At 42.5% G+C, this 15,494-nt stretch overlaps 1 protein-coding gene across 3 annotated transcripts in view; it reads right to left on the reverse strand.

Moving 5' to 3' along the window:
* Positions 1–1,596: 1,596 nt before the first annotated feature.
* AFG3L2 (AFG3 like matrix AAA peptidase subunit 2) overlaps positions 1,597–15,494 on the reverse strand; it is a 48,950-nt gene continuing 35,052 nt past the window's right edge. For 2 of the 3 annotated variants that reach the window (XM_079783567.1, XM_079783568.1), the window contains 4 exons: positions 12,684–12,799; positions 9,068–9,268; positions 6,792–6,986; positions 1,597–2,688 (listed from right to left, as the gene is read on the reverse strand). In XM_079783567.1, the coding sequence (XP_079639693.1) occupies positions 2,446–2,688; positions 6,792–6,986; positions 9,068–9,268; positions 12,684–12,799 (755 nt within the window). In that variant the 3' untranslated portion in view covers positions 1,597–2,445. The remainder of the gene's footprint in view (positions 2,689–6,791; positions 6,987–9,067; positions 9,269–12,683; positions 12,800–15,494) is intronic. The other variant, XM_079783566.1, reaches the window with a different exon arrangement.

The raw sequence follows: 15,494 nt of genomic DNA on the forward strand, positions 1-15,494 counted from the left end.
CAAAAGAACGTGGTGGTATGTCACTTCCAGGTGGAAGCGAATGTTAGTGCTTGGCCCTCTGCTCTGACTCCCAAGTGGGGGACCCCGATTCCTCCTGTAAAGGTAACCCAGCGTCTCCATCGGTGACTGTGGAGCAAAGCCTCCTGGCCTTTGTTGGACAAGAAGGAAGAGAAGTGAGTCTTTGCCATTTGGAGCCACGGAGATCTCGGGCCACCTCAGTGTGACCTAGCCCCGCCTGGTGCTGTGGTGCCAAGGCTCACACCCACCAACTTATTTGTGTTAAGCCCTAGCCTTCCTTTAAGGGTTTTGTTGTTAATCCTCACCCGAGGATATATTTCCATTGATTTTTTTTTTTAGAGAGAGAGGGAGAGACAGAGAGGAAAAACATCGATGTGACAGATACATTGATTGGTTGCCTCCTGCCTACAACCGAGGTACATGCCTTTGACTGGAATCGAAGCCGGGAGCCTTCAGACCATGGGCCAACACTCTATCCACTGAGCCAAACTGGCCAGGGCAGCCCTAGCCTTTTAAAAAAAAAAGTTTTTATTTATTTTTAGAGAGGAGAGGGATAGATAGAAACATGGATGAGATATATCCTGCATGCCCACCCCCCCACCCCCCACTGGGGATCCAGCTCAAAACCCAGGCATGTGCCCTGACCCAAATCAAAACCAGTGACCTCTTGGTTCATGGGTCAATGCTCGACCACTGAGCAACACCGGCAGGCAGCCTGACTGGGGTAGACAGCATGACTTGAACTGAGGCGAGAACAGATCTTTTTTGCAGAAGTCTGAACTATTTTGTGAGACTACAGTAAAAATACACCTTACCCTTCCCACCTAACCTGGAAATGTGCTAGGTTTGATTTCCTCCGAGCACCTGCTGTGGGCCAGGCTCTATTTAGGCCCCAACGTAGGTAATGCTCACTCCAGTGCCTAGAGTGCAGGTGTGACCACTCTGCAGACGAGTCCTGCTGAGTTGTGGGTTACCATCCGAGTCTCCCACACAGCTTTGTCAGTGTTCTTACTGAATCAAACATGACTCATGCTTGGCACACCCCACTTTACTCCGCCCAGACAGAACCGCACACTGGCGCCTCTGCAGTGGGAAGAGGAAGGAGCACTGAGCATCTCCTCGTCACTGCTTATGTGGAGCACAGCACCCTAACACCCTGATGGCGGAGTCCTCCTGCAGCCTTAAAACAAGTCTTCACTCAGCTGCTTCCCACAAGCATCCCCTGAGAGGACAGTCAGTGTGACTTCTGCAGGTCACTGCCTGAGCCACCTCCCATCCCATCAGCTCAGTGCTGCTCCAGATGCCATTGATTCTGTCTTAAGTCTGAGGAGTCACTATTCCCACAACATACTTAACTACATCAAGGATACACAAGGCAAGTGGAACATTAAAGGAAGCTGCTAAAATATATATTAATAAATGCAAAAATGTATGGCACTTCTAAATCCAAATAGTGGCTTGGTAAGGTTTAATCCATCTATGTTTTCAGCATTGCAAACCTCCACTTTTCTGGACCCACACACCTTTCTAACAGTAATGGTCACAGCTTACAATTCAGAGCAGGCAAGTCATGGAAGACGCAGGGCACAGGGGCCTCTCTAGCTTATTGTCACTGCCCTTCTCTGAAGTCCAGGTGATGGCCTGGGACAGTCTGCACACCTGCTATGACACACCGACTCCCAGTCCCAGTGTGACCAACACGTGGCCATGACTGGCCCAGTAAGGGTGTAAATCAGATTCACGCCCTGAGCTGGTATCTGAGTTCATCATTCCAGGGCACACAAACCTAGAAGCTCCTCATCCTCGTGTGGGAACAGATGAGAACCAGAGACTAAAAGAAAGTATCGCAAGCATAAACAGTGGCCCTGTGTGTGGTCAGGAGAAAAAAGTAAAATGTTTACACTTTATTTCTGATGTAAAGAAGCCGTATTTACATAATACATTCATATTTTTTTAATATGTTACAGCTCTCTGTAGAAAATCATTCCAGTAAAACAGCAACATGTGGTCTGGATTCAATCTTCAAAGTAATAGTCAAATTTAAATATTCTTATCAGGAATTCAATTTAATTTCACAGCCTCTTAAGGGAAATGGGAATGAAGGGTGGGGCGATGGAAAGTGAAATACAGGCCTCTCCCACGCTGGCAAGCTTTCCGATTCTCTCCCTGACATGTTCTGCTGGCTTCACTGATGGTGGAGCGGGACCAGTGCCGGGCACCAAGCTCCACTCTCCCACTGTCCAAGGGCCCAGGGCCTGGGGAAATCACCCCGCCACCCCTACTGGGACTGCTGAAGCTGAGGATTAAGTACTCCTCTCCCCACCACTTCGACTGGTCAGCAGCTGGTTAAGATCAACTTAGCAGTGTTCTCATTCTTCTGAGAAAGCCAGAGTTGAAATAACGTGCAAACTGAACCCACGACACAAGCTAAAACGGCCTCCCTCCTCGGATCTGATTGGCGATTTTCTCCTCCGGGGACACCTCCTTCTCCTTTTCCCGGTCTTTGTTCCAGTCCTTCAGGCCCTCTGGAAGCGAAGTGTCCTCATCCAAGCTGCCAGTGCCTTCCACAAATTCTTCATAGGTAGATTTTTCCGCAAATGGTCTGGGGCCCAAAAGTTCAACCATATCATTCTTATCTAATACTTCTTTTTCTAATAATAGAAGAGCAACCTGAAATATGAATAATACAGTTACTCAACAACATTTATAGACAACCCCACCCCAAAAAGGGTTTAAGAACCACTGGGGAAAAAAAATATAAGGTCACATAATTTTGGAGTAAGGTGTGCAAAATACTATAAAAACAAATGTCCAGCAGTAAGGGAGTGGCTAAATACATTTGGTATATCCACACAATGAAAAGTGAGATGCATAGTCTGTAGTTTACAATATTTGCTTTTTAAAAGAGGGAAAATACATCTTTCATTGATGAATCACCTTCTATTTTTATTTTTTAACTAGAGGCCTAGTGCACGAAATTCGTGCAAGGGGCGGGGGCAGTCCCCTCAGCCCAGCCCGTACCATCTTCAATCTGGGACCTCTCAAGGGATGTCCCTCTCACAATCCAGGACTGCTGGCTCCCAACCACTTGCCTGCCTGTCTGCCTGATTGCCCCTAACCGCTTCTGCCTGCCAGCCTGATCATCCCTAACCACTCTCCTGCCAGCCTGATCGCCTAACTGCTCTCCTGCCGGCCCAATTGCCCCTAAATGCCCTTCCCGTCGGCCTGGTCATCCCTAACTTCCCTCTCCTGCTGGCCCGGTCGCCCCCAACTGCCCTCCCTGGCTGGCCCGGTCACCCCTAACTTCCCTCGACAGCCTGGTCACCCCTAACTGCCCTCCCCTGCAGGCCTGGTCACCCCTAACTTCCCTCGACAGCCTGGTCAACCCTAACTGCCCTCCCCTGCCGGCTCAGTCGCCCCTAACTGTCCTCCCCTACAGGCCTGGTCAACCCTAACTGCCCTCCCCTGCTGGCCCGGTCGCCCCTAACTACCCTCCCTTACCAGCCTGGTCTCCCCCAACTGCCCTCCCCTGCAGGCCTGGTCCCCCCCTAACTGCCCTCCCCAGCAGTCCTGGTCACCTTATATATTTTTGTCTACATCTTTAAGGGATAAAATCTCTTAAAGAAACATAACCAGAATACTAAAATTATCTAATTCTTTAATATATTGTTTGTGCATAGATTTGAAGAAATAAAAGCTTTAAGATTTCTTCTTAGACCATCTTTAATTCTCAAATTTGCCTATTTACAGTTACGAGAAATCACTTAAGTTGTGATATTTTACTTAACCCAATATGTAAAAAACATTGTCATCTCAAGTGTAATCGTTTTGAGAATTGATATGTTGTACATTCTTTTGTTCATTCTGTCTTCAAAACCAGCATGCATTTTATGCTCACAGTCCATCTCAACCCAGATCAGTCACACCGACAGGTACAGGCTTGGTTAGGAGTTAATGGCAAGGGCTCTGCAGACTGCACGTCTGGGTCCGAAACCTGGTCCTGACACTTACCAACTACCTGCCTGATGACCTTAAGCAAAGTTAAGCAACATTGTTTCTTTATGTATTAGAGTCTTCATTTGTAAAATGGGGATAATAATATAGTTACTTCATGAGGTTGCAGGGGGTTTTAGAGAAGTTAGGCAGTACCTGGTATACATACGATACTAAACTAAGTGAATGCTAGCTGATTACTCTTATTCTCCTAAATCTTGGCCCTTAGATGGGTAAACTGAGGCCCAGAATTTGGAAGGCATTTGCTGTAGCAGCAAAGGCTCCAGCCACTTCTCCTTTTGATGGCTCCTGGCTTGCTCCACATTATTCTTAATGGACTTAATTTTCTGATGGACCAGGCAGAATTTCAGAACTCTACGGTGTTTCAAGATCTGAGGATTACTTTTCCCTTCACAGTTACTTCTTTGTTACCACTGTCAGTACACATACTGCACATATGGAAGGGTAAATAACAGTATAATTCTCTGGACCCATTTGAGCATCTATGGTGTGCATGTGGAATCCCCGAGCTGGTCATCTCATTTCGGTGAGCACTTCCGCCCTCTATTGTCTTTTACAGCTCATTTTTCTCTTTAACAATTGGCTGTAGGGGAATAACCAACAAATCCTTTATCTGCTCTGGACCTCCTATCCATATATCACTTGCAAATGCCTACTGATTATGTCCTCTTGGATGTCAAGGCTGAATCTCTCCCCCGTTCCCACCCCAGGCTGTATTTGCCAGTAGGAGGAGCCCTGGAGTCATTCCAAGGGCTTCCCTCCCATCCATTCTCCACTTAATAAATCTTATTAACTTTAATCAGCAACTCTTGGTTTTTTAAAAAGTATATATTTTATTGATTTTTTTACAGAGGGGAAGGGAGAGGGATAGAGAGTTAGAAACATCGATGAGAGAGAACATCGATCAGCTGCCTCCTGCACACCCCCTACTGGGGATGTGCCCACAACCAAGGTACATGCCCTTGACCGGAATCGAACCTGGGACCCTTCAGTCCGCAGGCCGACGCTCTATCCACTGAGCCAAACCGGTTAGGGCAACTCTTGGTTTTTTAGATGTCACCACCAGGACCATCTCAGGAATGTTACACATGCCTGCAACAGCTCTGAGCTGGTCTCTGTTCTAGTCTCTTCCATCCCACTGCTGCCACACTCTCCTTGTAAGTGATGAACTTGAATCATTTCTACTTAAGGTTCTTTGAGGACTCCCTCCCATAAAACAAGGTGGTTAGATTAGACCATTTTGAAAGTCACTTTTATGCCTAAATGCCTAAAATTGTTTCTAAATTTTCAACCTGGCTTTTGAGGACCTGGGTACTGTAGTCTCCCTTTCCCCCAGTATCTGCTCCAGGCAGGCCGGCCCAATCCTGCCTTCCTCCCCATACCCTTCTCTGCTCAGCAGGCCTCCATGCTGAGCTCCTTTCCCATGGACCGGAATCTGACTATCCTTCCAGGTAAAATTAAGCCCTGTGTTCCATACAAAGCCTTCTCTGACCACTGTTCTCTCTTGGAGCACCTGCTGCTTGCTTTCTGGTGTTTCACAGACACTAGCTCTCTCCCAATTACACTGTGCAGTTTTGTGAAAAGATGTCATGGATTTTTAGAATTGCACAGCACAGCGCAGGCTCACAGAAGGCCTCTCTGAAGACTTGCTTATGAATAGTCTACTTTAGAATATTCTTTTATCTGTGTCAATCCCTTATCAGGCTTCTTCATCTGTGTTTTTCTCATTAGAGTGAAGAATGTTCAAAGAACAAAAAATTGTAATTTTGATGGCATGGAGTCTGAATAATTAAAAGTTTACTAGATGCAAGAAATCCACTGAATTAAAAAGGATCCGTGCCCTAACCGGTTTGGCTCAGAGGATAGAGCATCGGCCTGCGGACTGAAAGGTCTCAGGTTCGATTCCAGACAAGGGCATGTACCTTGGTTGCGGGCACATCCCCAGTAGGAGGTGTGCAAGAGGCAGCTGATCGATGTTTCTATCCCTCTCCCTTCCTCTCTGTAAAAAAATCAATAAAATATATTAAAAAATAAAAGGATCCATGCCTTTTGCAGGTGCTATCCAAATGAGGAACAATGAAACACACGAAGCATGCTTATCCATGGACGCTTACAATTAAGCCAAATGTAGTTTTCATGTGTTGACTTCCTGCTTATCAAGTTTAGCTAATTCTCTATGTGCCCTTTCATCTGTCACTTAGTACTTATTCCAGAGGTGAGAAACAATGGTAAATTTCTATTAGTCCATTGTATTACATACTTAGGAGTACAGCAGGGCCTCAAATAATGTTGTTTTGTTCAACACTGTTTTGTTATAACGTTGATGTGAGGCCACAGGAACTTAACTCTTGCTTATATTAATTAGCCTATGGTAAAGCTGGTCTCATTATATGTCATTTCACTTAAGGTTGCAGAAACTATCAATGATATTAACCGAGGATTTACTATATTGGTAAAATACCTGGTGAGGAAGAGTACAGATTCAATTGTTTATTGGGTAACTATTAATAGACTTCATGAATCCCTCACTCATATTCTTAAGGGCCACAAGAGCTGGGATCATGCCCACTTTTGCTTATCAACATATTCCCACCACCTCAGAAGCAAAAGACACACAGAAACATCAGAATGAAGGAAGGAACCCAAGAGTCAGCCAGATACGAGAAATGCTGACTTCTATAAACCCACCAAGAGTCAGTAGCACTTTGAACTTTTCCTGCAAAACTGTGTTTAGAATTATTTGTACGATTGGCACCTACCTTCTCCACATCGGCTTTCTTTTCTGTGAGAAGAGTTACTGTTCTTTTATAAGCATCATTAATAAGTATTCGTACTTCATCATCTATCAGTCTTGCTGTGGCTTCACTATAAGGTTTCTCTAATACCATGTCACCCTGACGTGGGAGGTCAAAGGAGATTTGCCCAACCTTTTCATTCATGCCAAACTGAACAATCTGAAAAAGAATACATGATTAGTGGTAGACATCCATTTTTGCTGACAGGCTAACATATTTTCATAAAATGCCCGTAAGTCTGTAGAATTAACTCCACACATTTCATTGTAATCTACTCTTTAACCTGGCAAAATCTACATGGGGCCTGAAATAGGCTGAACGTTCTGTGTGCAGTGGCAGCAATGACTAGTGCTTTAAGTTCCTCAGTAAGGAATACCAGACCAGAAGCCCATAAACAACCTAACACAAAATCAGGTGAGAAACAGGAGGGGATAAATCCCAAAGCTGTAAGACCTGTATGATACTCTCTGAACGAGGGGAAGTAGAAAAGAAGCTTCTGACAGACCTGAGAGGATAAGAACCCCAAACCCTCCAGGTTCTTCCTACAAAGAGCGTCATGTCAACCTGAGAACAACTGACCCCGGAAAGGGCAGTGCATTTCCCGTTCCCTGAGCTGCAGAGCCAGGAGACTGTGTGAAGTGGTTGGTCCAGTCTGGGCCATAGAGCCCCAAAGCTAACAAGCAGCAGCCCCACGTTAAGCAGCGGCTTCGGGATTATTAACAAGACAAGTTATAACAAGTATTGGAGAGGCTGTGGAGAAAAAGGAACCCTCATTCACTTCTGGTGGGAATGTAAGTGTACAGCCGTATGGAAAATAGTATGGGAGTCCCTCAAAAAATTAAGAATAGAATTACCATATGACCCAGCAACCCCTCTTCTGGACATCTACCCGAAAAATTTGAAAGCATTTATTCACAAAGATATATGTACCCCTGCGTTCACTGCAGCATTACTCACAGTGGCCAAGATATGGAGACAAAGTGTCCTTTGATAGAGGACTGGATAAAGAAGATGTGGTACATATATGCAATGGAAGACTACTCAGCCATAAGAAAAGATGAAATACTGCCATTTGCGACAACATGGATGGACCTTGAGAAAATTACGCTAAGCAAAATAAGTCAGAAAAAGCTATGAACCATATGATTTCACTCGTGTGTGCGATATAAAACTGAAACTCATAGACACAGACAATAGTATGGTGGTTAGGAGGGAGTCATACAGGGTAAAGGGGGCTAAATATATGGTAATGGAAAATGATTGGTCTTCAGTCATAGGCACACAATGCAATACACAAATAATGTACCACAGAAATGTACACGTGAAACCTATATGATCCTAGCAACCAAAGTCACCCCAATAGATTTTAAAAAAGAAAAAAGCAGCAGCTTCTGGAAGTACAATCCAAACTGACTAGAAAAGGGAAGGCCCAGATAAAAGTGAGGAGCAGGAACTGAGCCAGGAGAACTCCGAAAGTCGTAGGCATGTATGTTAGTGCATGTGCTGCCGAAGCGAGCACAGTAGGCCATGTTTTTTAAAACTTCAGGAAAACATCAGAAAAGGGAATTCTAAAGCTATCAAAATAGAAAAGCTAGCTGTCCTAATCTTCCTCCTTCCTAAGAGGCCAGGAAAACAAATTTAATGTAAAAATGAACAATAGGAAAATCCCTTATGAAGTTATTCCGAGAAGAAAAAAAGAGCAGCAGAATAATGTCTCCATAGATAAGAAAAGCAAGATGGAAAGATGTCCATAAAACAGATGAAAGCTATAGCCTAGACTCCAGAAAAGGCTAAAAGAAATCAGAAAAATGACAGAAAATGTAGAATAGCATAAATCAGAATCAGAAAAGCTCAGATGAGGTGCTAGAACAAAGGAAAAAGATATAAAAGAAAAATTATTTTAAAAATAAAGATTAAGCCAGAAACAACATGAGCAAGTACAACAAATAATGTCCTAAGAAATAGAAAGTAAAGACAATAGGAAAAAAAATTATATGCATCATTAAAAGGATTTGAGAAAGTGACAGACCCAGAAGAGCTGACATATGAGGAACAGGAGTGCCCCCAAAAAGTCATTTCTTTTCGTAAGTTTTGATTGCTTTACAATGGATTTCTTTTAAGAAATAATCTTGGCCTAAGAAGCCCAAACCAGTCAAACACAGCGTTACTGTTTCAGAGCCGTTCGTGACTATTTCTCATGCAAACGTGAGTGAGGAAGCAGCACTCCATTTCGTACTTACTTGGGCATATGCACTCTGAGTCACTTTTTTCAGGTCATCTTGAGCACCAGTTGTAATCTTGCCAAAGAAGATTTCTTCCGACACCCGGCCACCCAGAGTCATGCACATCCTATCCAAGAGCTGCTCTTTGGTGTACAGGTATTGTTCTCTGGGTAAATACTGAGCGTAACCCAGACCTTTGCCCCTTGGGATGATAGACACCTGACAAACACAAAACATAAAAACTGTTGGAGATTCCACCACCAAATGTAGACTTGATCACAGCATTTACAGATAAATAAACTCACTTATGAAAAAAAAAAGCACAGCAGTTGGGCAATCCATCAGCTTTGGCTAAATGAGATCAAGCAGGAGTGACTATGCAGAAGTATTTGCTCTTAGGATAACTTCACCTTAAGAGTTCTAGAAATTGTCTTTTTATAAACTCAATTGAAATGATTCAGTCTTGACAAAAAGGCTGCTGGCATGTGGTGACTCCTCCTGAGAGCCTGAATACAGTGAAGGCTCCATTTAACTTGACTGTGAGCGATGGCCACGCTCTCTTTGTACAGGAGGCAGGTATGGCTGACCAGGGCACTCAGCAGCTTTCATTTTCTTTTCTAGTCCTCTTTTTGCAACTGAGTAAATTCCTTTAATTTTCAAAAAATCCACTTTATTAAGGGATGATTTACATGTAAAAAATGCACCCATTTAAAGTGTACAGTTCAATACGTTTTTTTTTCCCATTTTGGAAGCGCTTTTACTTATTTTTCTTTTTAAATATTTTTATTGATTTCAGAGAGGAAGGGAGAGAGAGAGATAGAAATATCAATGATGAGAGAGAATCATTGATTGGCTGCCTCCTGCATGCCCCAGAGTGGGGATCAAGCCCGAAACCCGGGCATGTGCCCTTGACCGGAATTGAACCTGGGACCCTTCAATCCGAAGGCAGATAACTTTATCCACTGAGCCAAACCAGCTAGGGCAACTTTTACTTATTTTAAACAACTCTTCAGTTTCTGAAAAATTTGGGTGGCTCTTTCTAATTATACCTGAATACTGACATGTAAAACATGAATTGTAAGGCCTGGAGAGAACACATCAGAACACATCAAAACTGATGGAGCTGCTTATTTAGAGGTATGAGTTAATAGCATGCAGTTGTACAAAAACTTGCTCTCGAGTCATCAATTTCTAAGATCAATGAGTTTTGACAAACTTAACCTCTTACCACAATGAAAGTACAAAATACTCTTCATTCTCCCAAAGTTCCCTTGTGCCCCGTTGTATTCAATTCTTCCCCCACTCCCAGGCAATTGCACATATGCTTTCAGTCCCTATGGATTAGTTACAATTTCTAGAATTGCATATCAATGGCAGCATACAGTATGTGCTTCATTGTATCTGGTTTCTCTGTTTCTGAGATTCATCCCCACAGTTGTGTGTTGTTTCATTTTTACTGCTGTGTAGCACTACATTGTCTAATCATACCAAATGAACATTTCATTCTTGAACATCAGGGTTGTTTCCAGTTTATTGCTATTATGAATAAAGCGATGTAAGTCTTTGTGTGGACATTATGTTTTAATTTCTCTTGGGTAAATATCTTTGATCATATGGAAGCATTTATAAGAAACTGCCACACTGTTCCCCAAAACGACAGTACCATTTCACATTCCCATCAGCAACATATGAGAGTTCTTGTTGATCCACCTTCTTGCCAATCCTTTAGGACGGGCTTTAAAATTTTAACCATTTGGTATTTCCTTGAGGTTTAATTTGCACTTCCCTGATGACTAATGATATCGAGTACCTTAAGGTGCTATTGTCTATTCATATACTATCTTTTGTGAAGTATATACTCAAATCTTTTGCACAATTTATTAGGTTGCTTGTTTTGTTATTATTGAGTTGGTGTTTTTTTAATCCTCACCTAAGTATATGTTTATTAATGTTAGAAAGGAAGAGAAATAGAGACAGAAAAAGAAACATTGATCAGTTGCTTCCTGCATGTGCCCCAACAGGGGATCAAACCCACAACCTAGGTCTGTGCCCTGACTGGGAATCAAATTCACAACCTTTTGGTGTATAGGACGATGCTCCAACCAACTGAGCCACCCGGCCAAGGCATTATTATTGAGTTTTAAGAGGTTTGTTGTTTTTTTTAATATATTCTAGATACAATTCCTTTTTCATATGTGTGTACTGCCAAGTATTTTCAGAGTGTGTAGCTTGCCTTTCATTTTCTTAATGATATCTTTCAAAGACCAAGTTTTTAAGTTTAATGAGATTCCATTTAACAACTGTTTTTGTGGTTCATGATTTTGTGTCCTATGAAATTTCTGACTACCCAAAGTTACAAAGACTTTTTCCTAACTTTTTTTCCTAGAAGTTGTATAGTTTTAGTTTTATGATCTACTTCAAATTATTTTTTTACATATGATGTAAGGGTCAACGTTTACTTTCTTTCATATAAACATTGAGCTATCAGAACCATTTGTTGGCAAGACAATCCTTCCCACCTTCAATAACCTAGGTATCTCTGTTGAAAATCAATGAACCTATTATGTAGGAAGGTCTATTTCTAGACTCTATTCCATCTCACTGATCTATGTGTTAAATTCTCTCATCAATACTAGTCTTCACTGCTGTAGCTGTATACAAAGTCTAAAATCAGTGAGTGTAATCCCTTCGATTTAATTGTTCTGACTATTTTAGCTGATACCTGCAATTCCATATAAATTCCTACCCTGTATTTTGGTAAATTTATCCCTATGTATTTCATGCTTTTGGATACTGTTGTAAATGAAATGAATTTTTTTAAATTTCACCTTTCAATTATTCATTGCTAATATACAGAAATACATTTGAACTTTGTATATGGAACTTAAATTTTGCAGCCATGATAACTCCACTTATTAGTTCTAGCGACTTCTTTTAGATTAGGATGTTTTGTGTACACTTTTCATGTTGTCTTCTCTGTGGTCTCCTTGTTTCAGGGACCCTCTCCCACTCAATTCCCAGCTGTCCCAACATAGGAAGTCAGTCTCATTGCTTCCTGTACCAGTTTGGGGAATACACTCATTTGAAAAAGCAGAAACCGTAACAGTGTTACTTGGTGCACCATGGCTTTGGTCTCTGCTTACTTTCCCAGGCTCTCTGGGAATCCCTCTGCAAACACAGTTTAGTAGTCAGCCAGGGCATTTTTATTTGGGTTTGAGTCTCACCCCCTCTGTAGTGTTCTTGCTTCCAGGATCTCACTGTTAAATTTCAAATTTTCTTCAAATCCTGAACTTTCTCCTCTGGCACCTCAACATGGTAAAGCCAGCCATTTTCCAACACTGGTTGTGGAAAACCCTCAGGCAAGAAAGCCACAAGCACCCAATTCTAAGCCATTGTAGCTGCTACTTTCTGAGGGTAAACTCTCCTCAGTTTTAGTCTGCTTTTGGAAACTTTTCAGTCCCTTTGAATAGTAGTTTTCTTTCCAAAACTTTATAACTTACCTGTGGGAGAGTTTGTGTAACCACTTTGTATCTCTGTTATTACTAGATGTTTTTGCTAAATTTCTTTAAACATCTCATCTATTTATCCTTTGAGGGAGTGCAATTTTCTCCTACTGTTCAAACAACGTCTTTACCTTTAGAAGTGGGTCTGCATGTTCCAGATACCAGCCGGCAACCGCGTGACCTGCCTCATGGTACGCCACAGTTTTCTTCTCCTCGGGCTGCAGAACCTGGGTTTTTTTCTCTAAGCCTGACAAAAACAAAAAACCAAAACCACTTGTATGTTAGTGACACTGACATAAAAAGAGTTATTCAATATGTCACATTGCCTTATCTAAAAGGTGATTTAGAGATTAAGATGCTTTAACAATCCAAAATTTATCAATCAAAGTCAGAATAAAAATAAAGGATCAACTTCAAAACACACCCAGCTACAGAAAAAATGCAGTCACTACCCCTACCCCTAGGCCCACTTTTCCCCTAACTTTCCCACTCTTTTGAGCCACATATATTGTTTAGGGACATAGTAAAATTCAGCACTTAAGTCAACTTAAAACATACAATTCACAGAAAACAAAGTCCAGAAAGAACTCACTGCTAGTCTAGGTATTCAGGCAAAGTGCCTGCTCTGTTCCTGATGGAGGGGAGACGATAGATCAGGACATACTGACTCAGAGAGTTAGTTAGGCTGCAGCACCCAACACACTCAACAAATAGCCCAAGGGGTTCCAAGACCCAGACAAAGCAGCAGCAGGGTAGACCAGAGAAGATGAGCCCAGGAGACCGGAGCTGGGCCTGTGTGCCCACTACAGAGCTGAAGGGCTCCTAACCTATGCACAACTCTTCTTTGGCCTGGATTAAAGTGGATGCTGAACCTCATGGGCACCTCTGTAATGTGGAAACTAACTACACAGTTTGTACTAATACAGATCATCACACCAAGACAGAAGCAGTTTTGTTGTGTTCAATAACTAGAATTTCTCAACTGGTAACACATTAATGAGTCTAGAAGATTAAAAAAAAAAAAAAAAAGAGTGCTATGTTCCTGATAACACAACATAAGACAAGTACATATATACCACAGGTGGAAAGTATATACAAGGGTGGGAAGTTATAAAGGCTGTGTTAACAAGGCCTTTTTTTTCCCAGAGATAAGCAATTCTTACTTACCTGAAAAACAAAAACTTCCCCCATAGTTTATCATAGGAATTTTTCATTTTCAGTATATTACAGAACAAGGACTACCCATGCTGGTTCACAGTGGCTGAACTTCAACCAGCGTCCACCCACCTCAGAGCAAGGCCTCCTACTCCACCTGCCACCCTGTTTTCTTTCACACTCTCACTTTGAACTAAGCACTAATAGCATTGCCCTGACTTAAAAAGGCACAAATAGCCCTAACTGGTTTGGTTCAGTGGATAGAGCGTTGGCCTGCGGACTGAAGAGTCCCAGGTTCGATTCTGGTCAAGGGCATGTACCTTGGTTGCGGGCACATCCCCAGTGGGGGGTGTGCAGAGGGCAGCTAATCAATGTTTCTCTCTCATTGATGTTTCTAACTCTCTCTCCCTTCCTCTTTGTAAAAAATCAATAAAATATATTTTTTTAAAAATAAAGGCACAAATATGCAGGTTTCACATGTTTCTGTAGTGATTTAATTCCATCTACAACTCTACATTTTAGATTTTTTGTTTTCATTAACACATTTCTAGAATATGTGGTCTACTTATTCATTCAATAGTTAGTTATTTAGCATGTAACCCAGGTTGAGCACACGGCTATTCTAGCTCTAGATCCTCACTATAATCTCCATTAATCTGGCTTTGTATTCTACACTCAATTCAAACTGTCACATCAAAAGTCACCAAGAACAGTCTCACTGCCAAATCCCAAGATCTGTCTCCCTAACATCCCATCACTTGATCCTGCTGCCAACTCTTCCTTAATAAGCAGGTCCTTGCCCTTGGCTCCCTTCTCCTCCACTTGAGTCTCCTTTAACGGTACGTCTTCCTTGTCTTAAGCGTCGATGCACCTTCTGGGTCTGTAGCATACAGCTTTGGTGACCTTGCTGACTCACTTTCCCCCCCTCTGCTACCAAATGTGAACATCTGGCCATGCTTACTATGCGGGTCCCTGTTCCTCCTACGAGGCACCTGCTCCCTGAGACTCTCCTCCACCTTTGCACCACAGGAACCCGGCCTGAACCCCTGTAGTGCTCCCGAGTTCCACTGGACACCCTGCAACTCAGACTCAGCACATCTCATTTTCTGCCGAACCAGCTGCCTCAGAGCCCCCTGCAGCCTGTCAGGCTGTCCTTTTCTCCTGCCTCTGTCCACTGGGACTACCCATGCTAAAGCCTGCTATCTCACATGAATGACTCCAAGGTTCTGTCCCCAGATGCTTCCCTATTCTTCTGAGTCAGATTCACTTTCCCAGACTACTATTGATTATCATATTACTCAGTGGCTCAGGAAAAAAAACCAACTGGCTATAGGGCATTTAAAAAGTCCTTGAGGTTAAAACATTCAAGGCTTCCTAAAATCTAGACTTAAATAACGTTCTTCAACCTTGCCTTACTTTCCACAGGAACTTGAGTCTGATCAGTTTACTTTCCCTCCAGGAAACACAAGGTATATGTAACACTATTTCCAAACCACCTTCTGTTCATGCCACTTTCACACCGTTTCCCATTTGTCTACTGAACCCAATTTAAATCCCACCTCTTCTGTGCAGCCCTCCTGACTGCAGTCTTTTCTCTCCTTCAAATGCCCAAGTTTTTGAATTGCTAATTATGTTTTTATGAATATTAAGTTGCAAGCATTCTAGAAAGCAAGGAAAACACATTATGTGCATCCCCCACTGTGCTGGCAGGGTGAGCATTTCCTGATTAAGTCATCGGAGCTGTTTATACATCACCTATATCTAGCATAGAACACATTTAACTCATG

Source organism: Cnephaeus nilssonii (assembly GCF_951640355.1).
Source record: "Cnephaeus nilssonii genome assembly, chromosome: 11".
NCBI classification, from domain to species: domain Eukaryota; kingdom Metazoa; phylum Chordata; class Mammalia; order Chiroptera; family Vespertilionidae; genus Cnephaeus; species Cnephaeus nilssonii.